General features: G+C 44.1%; 2 protein-coding genes across 2 annotated transcripts in view; one reads left to right on the top strand and one right to left on the bottom strand.

Annotated features, from left to right (window-relative positions):
- Window positions 1-8,024, bottom strand: part of T265_07252 (hypothetical protein) — a gene marked incomplete at both ends in the record, with an annotated part of 55,378 nt that extends 47,354 nt beyond the window's left edge. The window contains one exon of the mRNA XM_009172726.1: window positions 7,844-8,024. Coding sequence (XP_009170990.1) covers window positions 7,844-8,024 — 181 coding nt within the window. The remainder of the gene's footprint in view (window positions 1-7,843) is intronic.
- Window positions 1-22,056, top strand: part of T265_07253 (hypothetical protein) — a gene marked incomplete at both ends in the record, with an annotated part of 96,808 nt that overhangs the window by 42,720 nt on the left and 32,032 nt on the right. Inside the window, 7 exons of the mRNA XM_009172727.1 lie at window positions 825-906; window positions 3,940-4,385; window positions 8,234-9,465; window positions 13,778-14,220; window positions 14,680-15,002; window positions 15,956-16,129; window positions 17,682-17,844. Of these exons, the coding sequence (XP_009170991.1) occupies window positions 825-906; window positions 3,940-4,385; window positions 8,234-9,465; window positions 13,778-14,220; window positions 14,680-15,002; window positions 15,956-16,129; window positions 17,682-17,844 (2,863 nt within the window). The remainder of the gene's footprint in view (window positions 1-824; window positions 907-3,939; window positions 4,386-8,233; window positions 9,466-13,777; window positions 14,221-14,679; window positions 15,003-15,955; window positions 16,130-17,681; window positions 17,845-22,056) is intronic.

Below are 22,056 nucleotides of genomic sequence, written 5' to 3'. Positions count from 1 at the left end.
TATCACCGAGGTGGACAGTGTGTGATCTGGCAGCGAAGTATGAAGACACTAAGAATTAAACTTAGCTGCCTCCCTGGATGGGGACCTCGGGGCTCAAATCACCAGTGGTTAATGACACTGGCGCAAATGACCCAACCGCGCAGTCAGTGGCACTCTTGCATCAAAACTATCGCCTTCATTGGGTAGCTACCCCATTTCCGAACAGACTGAACATGCTTCCCCCTCCAAGGCTTGTTTGTCTGTTCCACCTTCCCGTTTTTCGCAGACCGAAACTGTAGTAGCTGGAACAAATGTGCCTATGGCATATGGTCTATAGCTGATAGATTGATTGATTGATTGATTGATTGATTGATTGATTGATTGATTGATTGATTGATTGATTGATTGATTGATTGATTGATTGATTGATTGATTGATTGATTGATTGATTGATTGATTGATTGATTGATTGATTGATTGATTGATTGATTGATACTATCACTGGGAGAATCTTGTGTGTAGCACTTTCTGTATATAGGCAAATGAATGTAACTGCCCTAGATGTTCAAAATTCAAGAACACAGTTTCTCATGAAGTAGTCGGATTTTCTCTACTCGCCTTTTTGATATCTTGCTCACTCGGAAATTCATCGAATATCCCATAGCTTCTAAGCTCCACTGTTGATTGTTTACGAATGACATAATGTATTGTTATCTCTGAAAGCAACGGTCTGTAAGTGTTGGATCGAAAATTGATTGCTCTACAGATAACGTGCACAAAGATATTTTCTCCCACAATTCAGCGTTCCCCAAAATACTGCATTTTCTGGTGTTTTCGACTTTCAGGATACTGGTACACAGCAACCTATTGGGTCCGAAGCTGCTAGTGCTGTAAGCTCGTTTCTGACGCAACCTACTGGCGCGCAAAGTAAGTTTACCTGGTGAACTCTCTCAACAAAGGTTAAATGATAACCAACGTTTCTATCTTCAACCAGAGACAGAGGTCTCGCTTCCTTTTTCGTCTGCCTCTCTCATTGTCTTAAATTTTTTCTCCGAGCTCTCAAATGACGACTGTGAGTTCGAATCGAAATGCCGCCCAACGAATTCTAGCGTATTTTTGATGCGACACATAGTGAGTAAGGCTCATCGTCTGAGCAGCTGTGGATGCAGAGTTGTTACGAAACACGTACGGCTGCCCATTTTCGAAGGTGGATTTAAATACTGAACAGCCTAATCAAAAAACCTGCTCCATGTTCATCATAATTTCAGGTTTGTACATCACATGCATGCTGTCGAGAGGATCATGTATAATCGGAAACTGTTTGATGATCGCTTCGTCTGACAGAAGGAAAAGATATCAATTTTTCACATTCAGTTTCCCGCCTAACATAGCACTGTTGAATTTACGCAAATAGACTTTAGTGAACCTTACAGAGGACTCACAAATTTCGAAAACTAATTTTATCCCAAATAGAGCAAACAATTCATACTAGGTGTTATTGCGAAAAAAATCCGGTTTGTGTGACACAACAGTTTTCAACCGATGTGACGATTTCAGCTGCACTCGGAGTGTATTAACCTCTATCATGTGGAAACCCGATTGGTTTCTGTGTTTTGTGATCCTCCCTGTCTCCATGTTTGAAGCAACTCTTGCATTTTATCTCATCACTTCCAGGATATTGCTTCGTCAAAGAGCAAAATATCCTATTTCGTGAGAACGGCACGGATTGTTTATTATGGAAAATCTATAGGGCATGTATGGTGGACTCATGGCTTGCTCAGAAGTACAGAAATGAAGCATTTCCCTACATGGTGATCAGTGAACCACTCGCCCAGTGCGCCAAGCATACGAAGTGCTTTCTATTCCTAATGTCCTCTCAGACCGGCACCAACGTTTTCCACATTGAAAATGAAGGCGTGCTTACCATCACAGTTTCTGTAGTGCGATATCAGTTGTCTTGTAAAGCGTTTTGTTTGACCACTTAGTGACCTATACTTTGTGCGATCTAAGATGTACGTAGGTAGCTCCGTATCTCACCTCCGTGAGCACGTTCCTGTGGTTCTGTTGAAATCTTGGAAATGGCCTTGAAAACGGTCTTATCGTCTTGTGGAGATATAAATTATGCATGGTTATTTCGCCCCTTCCGGCACAGAGGTAACGACTTAGCTTAATCGGGACAGATACGCGTAAAATCGAACAACTGGGCTCATGTAGGTGAGATGTGGGGAATAAAATTTGTGTTGTAGAATGACCAACTGTGACCGCAGAATCCACCTACTTCGAAATGTTCGAATTGTTGATATGCGTGGCTTCGAAAGAGTCAACAACAATCTCGTTGTCTTATCCCACCGACCGATATTATTGTAGTCTATCTTACGATAGTCATGGGAAAAAAGGTTAAGACGAATTCTTCAGATTACGGAAACAATTCGTCTTCTGTAAATGATCCAGGGGCGTTGTAAGTATTCATAGTACAGTATAGTACAGTACAGTATAGTACAGTATAGTATAGTATACTATATTCATAGTATTCATATTCGAGTATAGTATAGTATAGTGTGGTATAGTATAGTATAGTATGGTATGGTATAGTATAGTATAGTATAGTATAGTATAGTATAGTATAGTATAGTATAGTATAGTATAGTATAGTATAGTATAGTATAGTATAGTATAGTATAGTATAGTATAGTATAGTATAGTATAGTATAGTATAGTATAGTATAGTATAGTATAGTATAGTATAGTATAGTATAGTATAGTATAGTATAGTATAGTATAGTATAGTATAGTATAGTATAGTATAGTATAGTATAGTATAGTATAGTATAGTATAGTATAGTATAGTATAGTATAGTATAGTATAGTATAGTATAGTATAGTATAGTATAGTATAGTATAGTATAGTATAGTATAGTATAGTATAGTATAGTATAGTATAGTATAGTATAGTATAGTATAGTATAGTATAGTATAGTATAGTATAGTATAGTATAGTATAGTATAGTATAGTATAGTATAGTATAGTATAGTATAGTATAGTATAGTATAGTATAGTATAGTATAGTATAGTATAGTATAGTATAGTATAGTATAGTATAGTATAGTATAGTATAGTATAGTATAGTATAGTATAGTATAGTATAGTATAGTATAGTATAGTATAGTATAGTATAGTATAGTATAGTATAGTATAGTATAGTATAGTATAGTATAGTATAGTATAGTATAGTATAGTATAGTATAGTATAGTATAGTATAGTATAGTATAGTATAGTATAGTATAGTATAGTATAGTATAGTATTCCTATTCGACGCGCGCAGTCATGGTAAATTGGCTTCCTTACGACTGTCGAGGGGGTTGGCAGGGTCGAAAATCATTTCAATGTATGAACGTTATCTCAGACTTTCTGTTGATACTTTAACCGAATATCTACATTCCAGCACGGATCGTCCAATTGTGTCACGTTTAACACCTCTCCTAAATTTCAATTGGCCTGAGGTACAGTTATCATTAGTTGAAAGACCGTCACAAACGTTTGATTCACTGATGAACCGCTGGGATGTTTTTTTTTTGAAAGTGCGTTTGAAATTTACGGGCACACGTGCGCGTTGCGCTTGTCACATGGACCGAACCAACAGTTTTCTAGCGATCCCAACATTGCATTTTAGGAAGTACATTGAGATACGGACACACTGGTCGATCGGTTGTGGAGGTCTTTGCGTGACAGCCAATCAGAACTCAGTCTGACAGGATCCCATTGGTTACTTAACTTTCTAGGTCAGAGGTGTCATTATCCTTCTCCGGGCTGCACTGTGTATGTATGATCCGCACCGAATTTTGATCGAGTAACACCGTTTTGCCGTGGGTTGAATTCTCTCAGTCACTGTGTAAGTTTCGGAGGTTTTCTTAAACTTGTGATCTCCACTGCTTTAAACTTCTCCCTTTACACGGATTAGTTCAACAAACTCCAACTGAGTTTCTCGATGATCTGAATCTACGCGCCGGACAAAGCGCCGTATTCATATTGCCCACAGTCACACAATACGGTTTGGATATCAACATCGATAGAAGTCAGCAGCAGATTCGTTCGTTTGATCCGACCCCAGGTGAAGCAGTTTCTAGCACTCTCCCGCCCCATCACTCGGAAGCAGAACCAACAACCCAGTCAAACGTAGCGAGCGAATCGATCGCACTTCAGAACTATTCGCTCCAGTCAGGTTTCCCCTACACCCAAACTTCGTGGTCGACCGTCACGCCCGCTTATTCGGTCCCCTCGGTACCGGAACCAGATGGCAGGAAATTTGTTCTGGCCAGTGTTCATCCGGAACCGCTAACGTACGGGGCGGGTCAGACAGCTGCTCCACTGAAGAACAAATTCCAAGGCCGTCAGCCAAAGAGCAATGTAAGTATCCCAACCGCGAGACAGCATCTGCTGTGGTAGTCGGTCTGTTGGCATGAGTCTGTCAGACGCCCCGATGGCAATCACTAGGAGCTGGCCCAGTTTTCCCTGGTTTTGAGTTTTGTCCAGTTGTCCTAGGTGACAGCCAAACTCTCCTACCTGTGCCATCAAATAATGCTATCCGAGAACCAGGTGCGTAAACATTGCAACTATGCGTTGCAAGGAAATTGAACATTGTATCTGCTTGCAAATGACTGCGTTATGGAAGTGGTAGCACTGTGTAACATTTCTTATTTTACGTTCACTGTTTACTAATTGAGTACACCATATTCATTTTTTTGAGAAGAGAATAGAATTGGACAACGAAGAATAGAAAAAGCGCCGGAGACTTCCAGGAATTCACCGTTCCTACGGTATTTTTAGTATTTCCGGGCACTTTAATCTGTGTACATATTGAACAGTGAAAATGCCTGGGTTAAGCGCATCTAAGTTAAACTCTCGGACCGTGTCATGTCGGCTACAGGCGATGACCAGGTTCACGATGTACATCTGTGACACACAGAGTGAGTTCATGAGTCCCCCAGGAGTAAACTCGGCCGCCTGCCATAACTAACCGTCATGTGATCAGTTGACAAAAGTCTCAGCGTTCTTCCGTAATATCCCTTAGACTATGATTTCAGGATGCCTACTTAAAAAAGGATAACGGCAGCTGCCACAGGACACAAATGCGTGCGTTACGAAGAGAACGAATCACCTCACGTGCACGTATCGTGTGCAACGTCTGTTAGAAGACTTCAGCGACCCGGTTAAAGAACGCCATACTGTTTCAAAGACGCTGCACTGCGTGATCTGTGTATGTTCAACGCTGTGCCGTCAAGCATTGGACAGTTTGGTACTCAGACGCCATATGAAGGTAGACCGTCAGCTTGACGTGAAATAAACCGTTATCTGCAATAAAGTTGCAAGAATCTACCGTCCTTAGATGACTAGTAACATCCAGATTTCGCCTTAGACAATGAACATTAAGACCTTGAGGCTTCGAAACGAGCAGTGACTCTTCATTGTTTCGCAAATTTCAGTTTATATCCGAAGAAAAAATGACTCATCAACATCATTGACAGCATGATATCAGTGTTCAACACCGATGCTTCACTGCCGTACAACCATGATTTATTTGAAAGCCTTTTTGTAAAGAGAAGAGTAAATGTGGACGGGGAAGGGACTTAGTGCTACCTTAACACAATCATTCCGAGGTGTCTACACCTCCAGACACTCACTCAGGCGATCTGAATAGAAACTAGCAACAAGAACGCCACTGACATCGGTTGGCAGCCATATCTTGTAGTGTCTCCAACCAGGCACAGTGAAGGTCACGCGGTCCCCATCCTGATAGGCAAGTAGCACCGACAGCACCCCAGCGTTTCGTGATCTCCTTCATACTCCTCTGCCAAGTCAAGGGTTGGCCGCCTCTCTGTTTACGCCACTTTAAATTAGGCATGGAAAACGGCACTCTCTTTGGCAAACGATGGTTCGGCATACGCAACACATGTGCCAACCAACGCAGCTTCTGGTGCTAACACTATGTACGTTACGTTTTTGAACCCAGTCGTGTATTGCCCAAGTGAATGAATTCACTGATACATCCGTAAATTTTTTTGGATGGATTATGTCGTACTGTGGAGCTGTGGTTCGAGAACTAGTCCGCTGAACTGTACAGATTTGCGGTTGGACATGAATTTCGGATCTGCGTCCCGCATAACAAAACCGAAAGTCTGTTCGCAATGGTTAATCGATAAAACACACTGTTTTGAGGTGGTATGATCAGCAAACAAGCTTCAGCCCAACCTAACACCGAAAAATGAGCCGTCGAGTTGGAAAGGTCTTTAGTAGCTCAGACGGGGATAACCAAGCACCGCACAGGTATATTCACATGCTTGGCTGACTAAGGTCAGCTGCGACGTTTACTAGTGCAAACACCACGTGGCTGATAGCGCAGCAATGGGCTACGAGTGCACAGTAGCTCCCCTTACGAACATGGAACACCATGGGAGAAAGGTCACCTGACGCTCTTGGGCGACGGTCCCGCTTCTTGAGCGTTCTCCGTCCTTCTTGGTCGGCAGCTCATTCTGACGGACGTAAGTGTTGTAGGGTCCGGTGGCCGAATTCTTTTAAGATACGTTTCACTATGCCATGTTGCACGACCAAGGAATTCGAAGGGTATTTTGCTGGAGCAATAGCTCTGAGCCGTAATTCACGTGTTTCATCCTATCCTGTGTTTTCGTAAACGGTAAAACCGATGAGGCATTCTGCTGGTACTAGAAGAGTGGCCACTTTTCAATCCAATTCAACGTTGAAAAAAAATACCACAAAGGGATGAGTGTTGTAGCTCAATCTACAGTCAACAAAGGAGTACCGTTTGCTGTGCTCCTCCTAGAGTTGTGTCTTAAAGAGATATGCTTGGTAAAACAGTTATTTCATAAGGAGTTCGCTCACGTATTTGTTCTCATTATACATGAATGTACGCATATATATATATATATATGCATATGCATATATACAGTGTCTCATAATAGATGCAAAAAATAATATCCATGTTAAAACTTTAACGCCAGTTTTTATAAAAAAATTGTTGGGTGAGAGGCCGAAACTGACCTTAGTAGGTCACAGCTATTCTTACCAATAGTTCAGTGTTTCTAAAGCTCCTATCATGTCGGTGACCAGTAACCGATTGTGTGATAGCTTCACAGTTTCTCATACCTGTCACCAAATTGACAAAACACTGCCAAACTAACGACCGAAAATTAACAAGGGAGTTTCACTCAGATATGTGTACTTCTTAGAGCACCAAGTTGTTCCTTTAGAACCAATGATACTCCACTTGTAGAAGGCTCCAAAATATTCCTTAAAATACAGCACAGCATTGTGCTATTACTGGAACAGGCTGATTTGATCAAGCATGTCCAGCTACGCAACACCCCCATTATATTATCGGGGTGGATAGGATACTTTATTGGAAGCTTTAGGAGCTTTAGGATTTATATATATATATATATATGCATATGCATATATACAGTGTCTCATAATAGATGCAAAAAAATAATATCCATGTTAAAACTTTAACGCCAATTTTTATGTGGACATACATACTGTGAACAAACTGGCATTACAAAAGATGTTGAAGAAAACCACCCTTCTATAACAAGTTGGAGGCAGTATGAGATGTGAGACACAGCATGTTTAACTTCTCCAAGCGTCACTCGTGCACACTCTTGTTCAATTCTTGCTCTTAACTCCACCAAGCTGTTGTCTCATAATACGATGCACGCTGGCGCGGGGAATGCCGGTCAACTGAGACACCTGAGTTATTGACGAAGATGCCATGGTGTTCTGGGACTAAATATGCTCGACGGCATTCTGTACGATGGGCACTCTTTCTTCACTCAGAGACTTTCTTCCTTTACCAGGAAAATCCAATCCAGATCCAGTGGACTCAAATTTCGCAATCAAACGTGCGATGGTCGACACGGTGAAAGGATCTTTGATGAGACCATGTTTGGTTTTGCAACCACGAAGTGCAGCGGTGGCGCTTTCACCGAGGGAATAATAGAGTTTCAAAATTTCAATGCGCGTACTGATGTCCATCGTGAAAAAAATGTCAACACAGGCACACAAAACCTCCTTTATGTGACTACTAATGATGAAAAATTTTGTTATCCTTTTTTTGATTGGCTACGTTTACTTACCCAATAAAATTTGGCGTCTATTATGATATATATATATATATATATAATGTTCAATGTGCTAACCTGAGTTGTTTTTTTCCGGTCTCTTTCCTATCCTCCGCAAATCAGCTTGGCACGTCACTTCTCTCTAGTCGGTCGACCAGTCAGATCCCGGCAAGTGGGGTCTCAACTACCTCCTACCCATTCTTCCCAAGTGATCCTGTCGAGGTCAGACCAAGTCGACCATCTATCGAACCACTTCAAGCCGCTCCGTTCGATCGTTGGAGTTCCAGCGGATCTGACAGCACAACCGGTGTAATCCTAAGACCGGAGTCGTCAAAAACCGAACTCGGTGATGGCAACATTCGCACAAACTCATCTGGATCACTTCTTCGTCAGCACAAAACCGGTTGCCCGCACGCCTCCGTTTCCACGCGACAATCACAGCCCAGCATGCAAGTCACTTCAGCGATGAGTATCACCTCATCAAATCAACTACCCGTTCTTCCAGTGGACACTTTACCGGCGAGACCTTCACATCATAGAAATATGCTGGCTCATACCTGTGGACAGTCCTCGAATTTATCGCATTCCATACCGTGTGATGTACACCTTAGTGGGTTACACGCCGAAATGCGTAGGATGGAGGCTTACCGCCATCCAGGTGGGAAAGACTCAGACGTGAGTAAGAACACAAAGAAAACATCAAACGAACGTCAACTGCGGCGTCCCTATCCAAGAGGCTACCCTTTTGGTGGTGGCGGTGAACACGCTCACCCAGATGTGCTACCAATGGAGTTGACCGATAGTGCAGCAGCTGAAATGCTTGAAGAGGTTCCATACGTGGTGATTCGTCGTCCAAGATCTGTGGATGTGAAACAATACCAACTGCATTTGCAACGACAACAACAACAAGCAGCTGCTATGGCGGCCGCAGCCGCCGGCTATCCGTTCCATCCAGGCGCACCTCCATTTTTTGGTGAGTCTCATCATCATCATGCGGCGGCCGCGGCCGCGGCTGCAGCAGCAGCTTACCACTACGGTGGCCGAATGCCTGTAGCGCCTCCGTTCACGTACGGTCCAATGCCGACTGCCTATCACCATCATCACCATCAGGCTCCAGTTGCACCTGGCCGATCAGAACTACCGCCTGACATCAAATGTGGCCGTTCGGGAAAGCATCATTCTGTCGGTCCTGGAGATCCTCGTTTAGACGCACGCCAGGAGCGTGCTCGTCAAGCACGGCCGTCACAACAGGCAAGTCACTATCACGAAGGCCCTCCGGAGGGACTCGATCCCTATGCAGCTGTAGCACCAATGCATCGAGAAAAGTGCAAGGCGAAACGAAAGCACTCAAAAACGTGAGTCTCACAATTCATTTGTCGATGTGAAATCAGCATTTTTCTTTCCAAAATGTTAGCATCACGGTCTGTTGTTGGTATCCTGTTTCAACTGAGGAACACTACAGTACAGAAAGCGATTGATTAACTGACTTTATCGAATTTCTGTCAGACTTCTTGTGTGGTCGAATTGACAACCAATAACCGCGCGCTTATCAGGTTTCTTGGTGAGGTTCAACCGCTCGATCGGTATTCTTTTTCCCTCTGAGCATACCGTTTTTTTTGCCACTTTGCGAGCCTTCGTTCTTTGACATCTCTTGTTCGATTGCGTTCCCGGGTGTATTGCATATTGGCTCTCGGAAATTCCACCTCATTAGTGACGTCCGTCTTTGTTGACTTGCCGAAAAGCGCTGTTCAGCTGTTTCATCAACTTTGGACATTTTTACTAATCTCCGGAACGATTTAACCCGCGACCATCCAACTCATAATAAACCACTTGTCAGACGAACGAGTGCGTCACTTTTTCATGTTCTGGAAGAATTCCAATTCATCTGTCTGGTCATTTTCGGTGAGGCAACGGAGCTAATTTTTCATGGCACTTGTGAGACGATTCACATTTCGCTCTCCCGCGGTTGTCTCGCCCAAGTTCCTCAAACGGAATTTCACTGAGAGGTTTACAGTAGCGCCAAATTACCTCATTATCATCATCATCGACAGCATGATATCAGTGTTCAACATGGATTCTTTGCTACCTTACAGCCATTATTTATTTGGAAGCCTTGTTTTGAGGAAAAGAATAAAGGTGAATGGGAAGGGGACTTAGTGCTAGCTTAATACAATTGTCCATATTGATATGAATGGGAACGCCTTGGGTTCTAACCTACCTTCATTCTCACTGTTAATTTATTATTGCTGCAATACATAATATCACAGCCAGTTGAGTTCCATCCTACTACATATATACTATTATGAAGGACAGAGTTATGGGTTGTTGGTCACGTGGCTTCTGATCTGTTCTCCGAGCTTGGCAAACGATGTGCAAATGTTTCGTCACCGCACAGCGTGACATGATCACTACTCACCGATCATGTTCCCTTGTGTGGTGAGGAAACGTTTGTAAATCATGCCATCCGGTCAACGATCAATAAATTCACCCAAGCTACTAATATTTTGACCAATATTATCGTTGTATAATAGAGTATACGCCATCGTTTATATTGATCAGGTGGCAATTGATATTTTTCCGAGGTTGGTAATTGGCTTACAAACCCTTGTAATGTACCACTCATAAGGCTGCTGAAAATCCGTCGGCAGTCCACGATTTGTTTCACCCTTTTTGAGGCTCATCAGCTAGGCGCGGTCTCCGGGTTTCCGTCAACCTTATGTTCTACTTGAAACCAAATTGCACGAAATTAGCGAATATACACTCATCTGTAAACTAATTTGTTTTTTCGAGAGACTCACCTGGGACCCAGCTGAATCTCTCGTTTGTGATGTTTTACTACTGCTTGGAATTTATATTGCGATTGATTACTTTGTGCTTTGAGTAAATCGCTTCTGGTTGGTTCGTCAAGCAGTTGGTTCCATTTCAGTAGTATTGTGTGTTTGCTTCACTTAGTACGTTTTGCCTCTTGTGTGTGGTGCGATCCAGGAGCACTGCTGTCAGTTATACGGTTGCCATTTTTAGTTGTGTCCTTTCTTCAGTTTGATTCTGCTTGTCATCTACGCTACACTGGCTTATTCTGTAACCGCTTCCAATACTGACCAGTGCACGGATTCCCCATGAAGTGAATATCATAAACAGTAGATTTGGCTGCTAGTCGGCTAGCTGAGTCCCCCCCTAAAACTAGTTGGCGTACTAGATTTGGCTGCTAGTCGGCTAGCTGAGTCCCCCCCTAAAACTAAGTTGGCGTACAAATGAGTGCATTTCGAAAGTTGTGTGCAATTTGGATTTAAGCATCGTCTGCCGACTGGACCGGCGTAGTATGGCCGCTCTGGAAAGCACTGTAACCTGGTTCCAAGATTCCCTATCAAAACTGAGCGTGACGCCATACTTCCATTCATCATTCACTTTCACGTGGGATGGGTGAGATGCGATAAATTGTTTTGGTTACTGTCAGAAACGTGGAATTGATTCTGGAATATCCACAACGAGTGTCCCATGGAATCACCAAAAAGCGATCGATCCAGGAATTTTGCCGCATATGGTGTTTGAATCTTAAGCAACTAATCTAGGCTATCTAAGCAATTAATCATTCAAAATGTTGCGTCTCTGGGTGTTTTGAACCTTCCAAAAGCGCAGTAACTTAATCCTGAAAAGGGAGTCTATTTGTCTTGTCACAGTAACGGGAAAAAATTACTTGTCAGCTTCGCCGGTAGTTGGGAACTTACGGTTTCCCCAAATCCCGGATCAGCCTGCCGCTAACATTGAACATAAGTTTAGGACATCTCGAATAACGTCCAGTTTCTCATTTGTGAGTACACATGTCATAGGCCAACATGTTGGCACGCGAGGATAATTTACTTTTAGGCTCGCTTTAATCTGTTGAACTGATTCACGTGACAATGAACTTTGTTTTGATCACGTGACATTTCTTCATACCTCCGGCTTCCACCAGAACCTCATTGGAGTGTTTTGACAATTTCTCAAGACTTTTGAGTACACTATTTAGCGGACTGAATGACCGCTCAAATTGAAATCTCAAATCCACTTGACACCGACATTTCAACCTGGTCAGTAGTATATTTATGTGAAGTATATTGTGATGGAAACTTTTCCGAACATTCAGTCGCGCAGTTTTAGTTGTCAGAGATGGACGGTGTAGATGATTCCGCGGAGATCTATTTGCTCAGAAGGGTGGGAATTCTACTCGAGGTCACAACAGGACTCCGATTGAACCTACCTAAATTTGGTTCTATTTTCCATTAGCCTCACAAAGCCGTATTGTTCGACTCATGTTTAAAAATGGAAAACAGTAAAGTACAAACAAGTTGTTGTGGCCAAGTTTTCCTGAGTATAACGAAGGACAGTATTCTGATGAACCCCCTCGAGCACTGTTTGCAGACGATCAGCTCAACCTTTACCAATAGGCGCTTGGTCTCTCGTTTCACATGACCTCATTGTAGAAGGGAGCGTGCACCGCCAGCCTGAGTGTGTTTCTTTCTACCAAACTTTCCAACCGTCTATCTATAACCAAATTAAAAACTACTAAGAGAAAAACAGCTTTTTTCCAGACGTTTTGATAGAATCAGCTACCAGAAGACAGATGTGACATTTGTCCGCATCGTTGAAAAGAACCATTGATGTCTGACAATGAAGGGCACAGCAACAAACGCACTGCTGCACCCGGACAAGGCTGATTTAGGTTACTACAGGTGGTAAATTTTTGTTTGCAGTGCCGGGTTAGTTCCACTGATCCCGTAGCGACTCAAGAGATGGTTTGTTTGCTTAAAGTTTAAGCCTAGCTCGAGAGACATTGCTCCCCGGAAAAGGCTGAAAAAATCGATCAGCTGTAGCACCCTTTCGATGCCTAGCTTCCATGTCACATGAAGGAGGCACGAGGGCTGGGATACCTCTAGGTTGCCCAAGCCTAGACAGCGGAAGTCGAGAGGCAGAGGTCGGGTTCGAATCGCGAACCTTCCGGTCAGTAAATTCGCGCTCTAACCACTTTGTCCATCTCGGGAGAGGCTGACTTCGACTGCCCCTTTAAAATGGTTTAGATTACCTTAGATTACCTTTATTTACTGACGACAGCCGTCGTCAGTTCGAACTTCTTGACTGTATCCACTTTAATTCAGCGCTCGTCTGTTTGCTTGCAAAACGCTATGATTCATGCGACTGCTCAGGAAGCAAAAGGTGTCAGCTTTCTCAGGGGCAATCGGGAACTTGAATTTCAGACTTCTAGAGAGCCATAATAACTTTGCGTTTGTGACCCACATGAAGCCGGTTCGTCAGATAAGAAGTGTTTCCATGAGATTTTGCTTCCAACGTCAGTTAAATTGTGCTGTGGACGGCTTCTCTGGATTATCGCAGTGAAACTTACTTGTGACATCCAAATTTCGTACTGGCTTTGAGTTGTTGTCATCCCTTTCCGGTAAAACTCACTCTGACATTTACTCATTGCTTCTTCGTTTGTCTCGTGAACGAAAATTATGGAATCTGCCCCAGTGCTTGGACGAAGAGAGATCAGGCAGTTCCACCTGGAAGGGTGTGAGGGTGTGTCCCGCGTTTTTTTTAACGGCAAACGTCCGCCTAGTCTCCAGTGGACAGATAGTTATCTGTTACTGTACCCAGTTCTACAAAAGCAATGCGTCTTCACTTTCGTTTTGGCAGGCCCGAAAGCTCGATGGTGAAAGAGTATGACGCTAATCGATCAAAGCGCCATGAAAAACCGGCAACAGATGCCGCGCCTGCTCCAGATGATGTACTCCATCATCACGCACAGTGTGTGCATCGACGTCGCCTCATGGATCCGAACCTACCGGAGGAGAGTACGGAAAAACGTGCTGTTATGCAAGCAAAGCGACACATACGCCCAAAACCAACCAGGCCAACGATTGATTCTGGTTCAAAACAACCTACCACAAGGACTGGCTCCGCAGGCCGTTCTCCATCACGAACAAAAGACGTGCCGGTCCTAGAAGCCGGTGACTCAAGACAGAAAAGACGAACGGCAGAACCAGTGGATGATAGTCGAGAGACCGAAGTTCCATACCCTGTATCAGAGATTTTCTTCTCCCCTTCACGCGGAAGTGAACCTGCTGACGCTCGTCAAGGTAAGTTTCCTTGCATTGGGATCAACTATCCTATTTTAGAAGAGCGGAAGTTCACTCTATAACAATCTCGACTAGCCGTCTAAATGTGGTTTGTGATCTCCAAGACAGAGTATGTTTCGTTCATTGAATTGTCTGCTCTGGAACTAGCTCCCAAACCCTAGATTTGTGTTTGTTTTCACATCTGGCGAAGACATATTGGCTATTGCAAACCACACGTTGGCACGTGTGCGTTTCCGCCGCACACGCCGTTCGTAGTAGCGTGAATATCGTGGTACTCAACACGAAAGTAACAGAGCATTGTGGACACCGAAACTGGTTCGGTCTCACCTAATCTTTAGGCTTGTTCTCGTCTTCACACATTGCTTTAACATCTTCACAACTTGAAGACTTCCACATGTCATATTTTTAACAATAACCAACTGGTTACAGCTGTCTGTTTCATCTTGTGTTCTTTACCAGGTAAACTGTCCTCAGCTACACGCCATCATCACCATCATCATCCTGCATGTGCATCCTTGATGGGTCGAGCACGAGCCAGTCAGTTGCAGAAACAACTTCCAAAGCCGGCCAAAATAGTCCCTTCCGATGCTGCATTGGCTTCATCATCAGTTCCCCAATTACAACGCAGTCAACTGAGGGACGAGACTGCGCCTAAATTGTCTGCCCGAAGCTGGGCTTCAGATGACAAATATCCTTTGGACCGGGGTTCCATTGTACCGCAAGCTCGTGCAGACCGGATGAGTAGAAAACAAGAGGACTCGGCAGTCAGACCAGTTATGTCGGTATGCTCCTCAGTGTTATCAGTATTTGTTTGGTGGATAAAGCTTGCTTCCTGACCTATGTGGAATTCTGGAATGTGACCTTCGAGGTTAAATTAGGATTTCCTGGTCCTCACCAGTTCGTTTCTGTTTTTCCCACGAGTTGCGGCAGTTTATTCTGCGGGAATTATAAAGACTCTCATGACGCTTACCAAATCCGAAAAGCGACTGTGTCACTCACGAGATCCAACTTCCTTTTTTGGGCATACCACTCATCCACCGAGTGACTCGCTGTCCCCCGATGACAGAGAGCAGTTTGAAGTGCCCGCACAAATTTTTCGGAACCCGTTAGCTTAGTTATGAATAAATTGATGTGGGCGTAACGTCAAACCTTACCACAACCTATACAGAATGAATCACGTCTGCGGCAATCCTACTCATCAACCGTGAACACAGGGGCAGAGTCTAGCACATCGCTTTGTTCGATGCCATTCCTCCTCCCCAAAAGATGTCACACAGGATTCCATTCTCTGGGTATTTTAAATACTCTGTCGGATTCTCTGGGATAGATGTAAAACTCTCTCTCGGCCACATTAGTCCAATCATTCACTCTCCCATATGGTGTTACGTCCAACACGAGTTCACCTATGACATTCCACCGTCGCATATGCCATTGGACTTTGATCCTGTTAGGCCAAGCGTTTTCAACAAAGCCTTCGCATTAAGCCCAAGATCTCAATGGGAGATCCAGTCTAACGCCTGTCCTGTTCTGTTTCTGCCCCTAGGTTGTCCACTCCTCTGTTTCATTACATAACGCAATTGAGTATGTAGGTGCTACTATTCAGTGAAACTGCTAGTTCGTGCTGTAGACCGTACTGTAGACCGTAGTTAGCATTGCTTTTCGACCTTAAGGACTTCGTTTGACATAAAGTAGCTAGTTGTGATGGTGACGAGATCCCTAACTCGCCTCATTTCAGGATACACGGGAGACCATAGAGAAGCTACGACAAGAACTCCGTTCAGCTGGATTTCAGGTAAAGGACACTCTTCCAAGTAGGGCAGTCACCGATTGGGGACGACCTTCATCCATGGAGTCCGGGCACCAGCCCACCGGAACCAAACCGACAACCAAGCCGTCGCACAGGCCAGTGGTGAGTTCAAACGTAAAGAAGCTTTCGTCTCCGGCTGCCATCAGTGTGATTTATCAAAATGATAGCCAAGTGACACAAAAGTGTGAGCGACTTATACCATTCGGGGACAAACTACTATTTCTAACGAGTGTGTCAGTCCAACGGGACTTAAGTAGTGGTCCTTATCTTCCCCTGTTTATGTTGTCTGTTTCAGAGTGACAAATTTCCCGTATGGGAAAATTTCCTCTATTGGGATAGTTATTGAGTTCAAGAACCAGGACCTACTAGCACTTTCAGCAGTCATCAAACGAATCCTCGAAAGTCTGTGGCATGCATGTAGAACAGCCTTCGTCTCTCCCCACAGTGCAGCCTGGCACTTTTGTAAAACCTTACGAAGTGAGTGGTCCTGGTGCAGCTTACTTCCCCGTAGCAGCAGATTACCAGATCAATAATCTGAATACACGTCAGTTTGGCCACGAATTTATCCGAGAAGAATGCCACATGGTGAACACGAGTGTGTGCACTTCTGTCTGTGAAACGTCGTCGATTCAATCGATACACAGCCGGATTTTCGGTAGCTTCTTTGATGGCCGAAACAAGACCCCTGTTTCCAAACGGTTGGGTAGCATACACACAGTTGATGACCTTGTCACCAACTGTTCCGTGTCATGTACGTACTTGCTAGATTTCCGTGTATCTTTCTCCAAACGTCACAAAGAAACTCAGTAGTGTTTTCATAAACGAAATTACTCACAAGGTTGCTGAAAACTCTTCGACAGCCCACAACCGGTTTTGCCCTTATTGGGGCTCATCAGGTAGGCGCAGTCTCCGAGTTTCCGTCAACTTTATGTTCTACTTGAAACCAAATTGCACGAAATTAGCGAATATACACTCATTTGCAAACTAATTTGGTTCTTTCGTGAGACTCACCTGGAACCCAGCTGAATCTCTCGTTTATGATATTCTCAGGCAACTGAATGTGCTGTACCAGGCCGCCTCATGTTTCAGTCGCTACGATATTTGAAATATCGTATTTGAAATATTTTCAGCAACCTTATGAGTATCACATTACAAAGATATACATGTATCGCGATATCTCTTTCGAGAAATACACTCATTTGCAAATCATTTTGGTTTTCACGAGAGACTCAACTGAATCTCTCATTTATGATATTCTACAACTGAATGTGCTGCACACAGGCCGCCTCATGATTCAGTTGGCACGATATTCGAGATATCGCAGTATATTTTCATAAAGGAAACTACTTACAAGGTTGCTGAAAACTTCGACAGCTCATGATCGGTTTCGCTCTTCTTGCGGCTCATCTGGTAGGCGCAGTCCCCGAGTTTCCATCAACCTTATGTTCTACTTGAACCCATATCATAAACGAGAGATTCAGTTGAGTCTCTCATGAAAACCAAATTGATATGCAAACGAGTGTATTTCTCGGAAACTCTGTAGTAGATCATAGTAAGGAACGTTCAGCTGTTCCTGAAGGACCATTTTCTGTTATTAAATTCAAACAGTTCACGGGTCCCTACTGAGCTTGTCTATGCCATCTGTTATATGCAGGATAAGACAAGTCCATCCCGACAAAAACCAACCGAAGTTGCTCATGGCTTTATCGAATCACGAAAACCAACTGGTACACCCAGTGACGTCACCAAACCGGACAAACCCGTTGCTCAGGCTGCAGATTCATTGGCCACTGCCGGAGGAGTTGATCTGCCGTTTGGTACGTTGGTGTCTGCTTGTGAATTTATGAAGACTTTTTCTTCGTTTCTAATTTTACTTTTCTGCGAACTCTTAAACTGCTTGTGGGGATGAACGCCATTGCTTTCCTAAGTGGCCTCTATTTGGAGGGAGGAAAGGTACTAGAAGTCCATTCTAGAAGTCATTCTATACCAACGTGATGTCTCAAAAATCCCAAATTACATGCATCACACATGCCAACTTCCGCATACGCATATAGCGAAGTCTTTTCAAGGTCATAGCGTTGGAAATCACATTCTAGTGAGGACAAAATCATTGTGTAACGGGAAAAGTAGACGTTTTTCTTTCGTCGGATTTTTAAAAGGCAAAGCAGTTCAGGCGATTTTCACGCAGTTCGCATCGATTTCAGCACAGTGTGAGGACTGGATCACACCATTAGGTAGCTTTCGATGTGCCTTTCACAACACAAGCACGTCCTTATAGCTACATTCATTTCCCGTCCGTCAGCAGCGGTCCATCATCTGGCGTCAGCTGATTGGCTATTTTAGCTGCAGTTTGTGTGTTGGTATCAAATAAGTCTCGAAACAGTTAGGTATCCCATCAACTGGAAGACATTTGCAACCCGTGGACAAGTCATCATCTGCCGGCTGTTTTTGCAAAATATTCCCGAAACGGGGTCGGGTGTTCTACTCTTTGTTGTCTAGATATGAAAACGCGTAGATTTTAAGTACTTTGGGAGAATGTGTCCCAGTTCAGTATTCGAAACCTATGAGGGGTCCTTGATGGACTAAAGCAATTGGGCAATTGAGTTCAGAGTACCAGTCCAAACTTTTGAGCCCAATTTAGGCATCCCGGGGTCTCAGCGATGCTGGGAAATTATTCCACCAGACCCCCCACCAGTGGACAATGAAATTTGGTGAGCTGCAAAAACATGAAGGCAGATTAAGATGGCTTTTGGTTTGAGCACATGGGCAACAAAATGCAGAATTTTAGCGAAAAAAGTTTTAATTCACTCCTAAAGGTTTTGCAGCTGAGAGCATTGTGCAACTAATGCGCCCCGTCCCGTACGCAGTGGGGTTTCGTTAACTTGGTGACAAAAAGTGTTGGAAGTGCGAATCGTGCTGTCCGTGATCGATCAGGGAAACTAAGTAGAGACCTTGGAAAGCATGGTTCTTGCCGATATCATGAGTGGTTTCTGCCAAATGTGACGCGCACTCGACCGTCACTCGGAGGAAGTGGACTGTGCTGTTTGTTATCGCCACATTGTTCTTGTTATCTCGTTTGCTGGTTGACAAAGGCTCGCCATTTTCCACGGTTTTTCAAAACACATCTATCCCAAATTCGAAAGCGTTAGGGGAAGGATGTGGGCTTGAGTGCCCCCAGCTCTGTTCAGCTTGTTGCCAATGGCTATCTGCTTACGGGCAGAGAGTTTCCCATTTTCCCGTTTCCACACCACTATCAGGAGGCAATAAGAGCCCCAGCAAAGGTCAGTTTTACCAGGATGCTGAGGCAAAAGGTGAGTCATTGTCTGAGGACAACTGGTCAGAGTTCCTGAGCGAAGTTCCGGACGCGCGGGACGTGTCTTCCCACACGTGCTCCGTAGTTGACCGTGGAGACTTGTAGAGCTCGGTTGACTTCCTCTGCTGTGCGCGCGAGTGTGTGTGTGTGGGCCAAGTTGCATGCCTATTTATTGTGTGCAATGTGAAGACAGAAATGTCCCTTCGTGTTCGATACTTGCACGAAGCTGAATACAACTTGACCTAATGTGTTGAAGTTTGCAAGCCTGGCGCGTGTCGCAGTTGGTATAACCACGTAAATAAAAGGGATGGGAAGCTGTAGTGTACATGTTGTCGGCTCAGGTTGCAAGCGGGACAGGAAATATCACTTGGTTTGTGTGTTTTGTGACGCGTAATCTGGTGAGTGACCGCTACGGTTATTCCAACGCTTCCTGAACGATTCCGTTTAATTTTCAAGTAACTACGGCGGCTGACTACAGCCTCTGGTTCAGTGACACATGCCGTGGGTCAAGCTTACGTGTTTCTTAATCAGTATCATTAACTGTTGTGTCTCGCTGAACGGTAGTGCGACTCTGTATCGGTCCCTTGGATTCCTGTGCCCCCCACTGTGGTATATCAGAAGGCACGGTAGCTCTACATAGCCATTTATGGAGACAAAGGGAAGTTATACAACTGTATTTATAGGGTATTCACAGGGTGTTCTACAGGGTCGCGCTGGAATCTCCGTGAGGGGACGAGAGGCGTCGAGTCAAAGATGCTCGATCCGGACTGGCTGGCATTCTGGCCAATCAGAGCATGCCTTCGTTTGGTCCGTACCCTGCACGTGACATCCTTCCAAATGATGTGATGTTCAGTTATTAGGCTTTTCCGTCAGAGGTATGATTGCTTTAGTGAACAAATTTGGTGAACTGCAAAAGTATGGATGTAGATTAGGCTTGTTTTTGGTTTGAGTACATACGCAACAAAATGCAACATTCTGGTGCTAAAATTTTCACTCTGCTCTTAAAGGTTCCGAAGCTTAGAGCATTGTGTGGGCCCTGTCCTAGGCCAGTTTTGTGATTCTGATTGGCGGTGAGATCACATGGAAATCACAAAAGAACAACTAAGAGCAGGCCCAGTTGTTGGGGCTCGAACACTCAAGTAGGTTAGTTGCGCACATTCACACATATGCCCACTCTGTGTCGAACTGGGTGGCCTTTGCAGCAAGATGAATTATTGGTACGGATGAAGAAAACAGTTGGAGCTCAAAAGTACATGCCGGAGCAAGTGAACGAATGGGAGAAGTATCGTGATGTCAAGTTGGACTCCGGTACTTGCCATATTTCATCTGCAATGTCTCCGAGAGATCCTCTGTAACCTAGGCATGTCGAGTATTCCATAGATTAGTTCTTCAGATAGCAAGTACTACTAAGATGAAGTGCACTCTGGGACAGAAACAGCCTTGCTGGTTTTGTCTTTAGGCAGATGGCCCAAATTCGCATCGGGAAATCCTTCTTGAGTACCAATCTCCAGGACGGTTTGGTAAACTCTAAATTTCACCTCAGACCATGGGATAGACTGGAGATGAATATCGTAGCAGACGTGGAGAGTTTTTAGACATTCAACACGAATTTGTCTGCTGGAAGGTGTTGAACAATTGGACACCGTTCTTCTGGGTGAGCCTGGGAGTCCGACACGAACCGGAAGGCGCGCATGGAACATGGGCGAAGGTAAACAGTTGGAGAGAACAGAAAGATTGATGAAAGTCCACAACTGCGCCGCTCTTTATGTCCCATTCCAAAGCCCAGGTACATTAAGCCCTCCATGTCCGCCTGCCCAGGAACTCGTGATAGGTCGTCAATGTCAGAGAGAGGAAAGTAGATTTTGAGAAAAAAATTCGGATCGCTGAATTCGAGAAAGTGATGTCTAAAGTAAATAGTCCAAATAACTGTACCGACAAAAGGCAGTGTGTAAATCATCGGGGAGACATCTGAGAACAGGCTTCCCTTTCTGACGGTAGACAAGTTAAATCTTTCCCAGATGAGCCCCTCAACACTTTGCCAGCGCCATTTTAGTGTACGCACACAAACTTGACCTACTTTTGATGAAAAGAATTCCTAATCCTCATCTAGGCTCATTTTGTGCAGAAATATTCTCCGACGTAAAACCGAATGAACTTTCTGATGCTTTCAACTCTCGTTCATGACAAGGAGACAGCAGTACGTTTTTTGCAAAGCCACGGAGTGATCCGTCAGCAACGTTTATGCAACAATAGCCACCAAATGACACTTTCAACTGTTTCTGACAGGTGAAGGTGTAATGCCTGACAGTGTCGGTAAGAAATCGGTCTTCGAAAGGGAACTTGATTGGAGCGGTCTAGGATGGAGTTTAGGACAGTTATTCTATTCATTTATTGCTGGTCGAAAAATTCGGCAAAAATTAAATTCTGTTCAGAAGAATTATCTTTTAGCCACGCGATCGCCGTTGACTGGAAGAACTTTCCCCGCGAAGTTTGCTGTTGGCGGCTTTTGTAGACTCCAACGATTAATCATTCCGAAAACTTTGTGGATCCACCGACTGGAGCTCGCACACAAACCATCGAGTCTCCTTTGCACGTCTACAAGATGCAAAATAAACGCCAATGGGGCACACACCGATCTTTATTGGACAGCTACTTGTATGAATTCGTGTGGAGGCGAAGGTACCGAATAATGGACCTTTTCATGCAGATCATTTAT

This window comes from Opisthorchis viverrini (genome assembly GCF_000715545.1).
Source record: "Opisthorchis viverrini unplaced genomic scaffold opera_v5_166, whole genome shotgun sequence".
Classification (NCBI taxonomy): domain Eukaryota; kingdom Metazoa; phylum Platyhelminthes; class Trematoda; order Opisthorchiida; family Opisthorchiidae; genus Opisthorchis; species Opisthorchis viverrini.
This window is presented reverse-complemented; position numbering and strand designations above follow the sequence as displayed.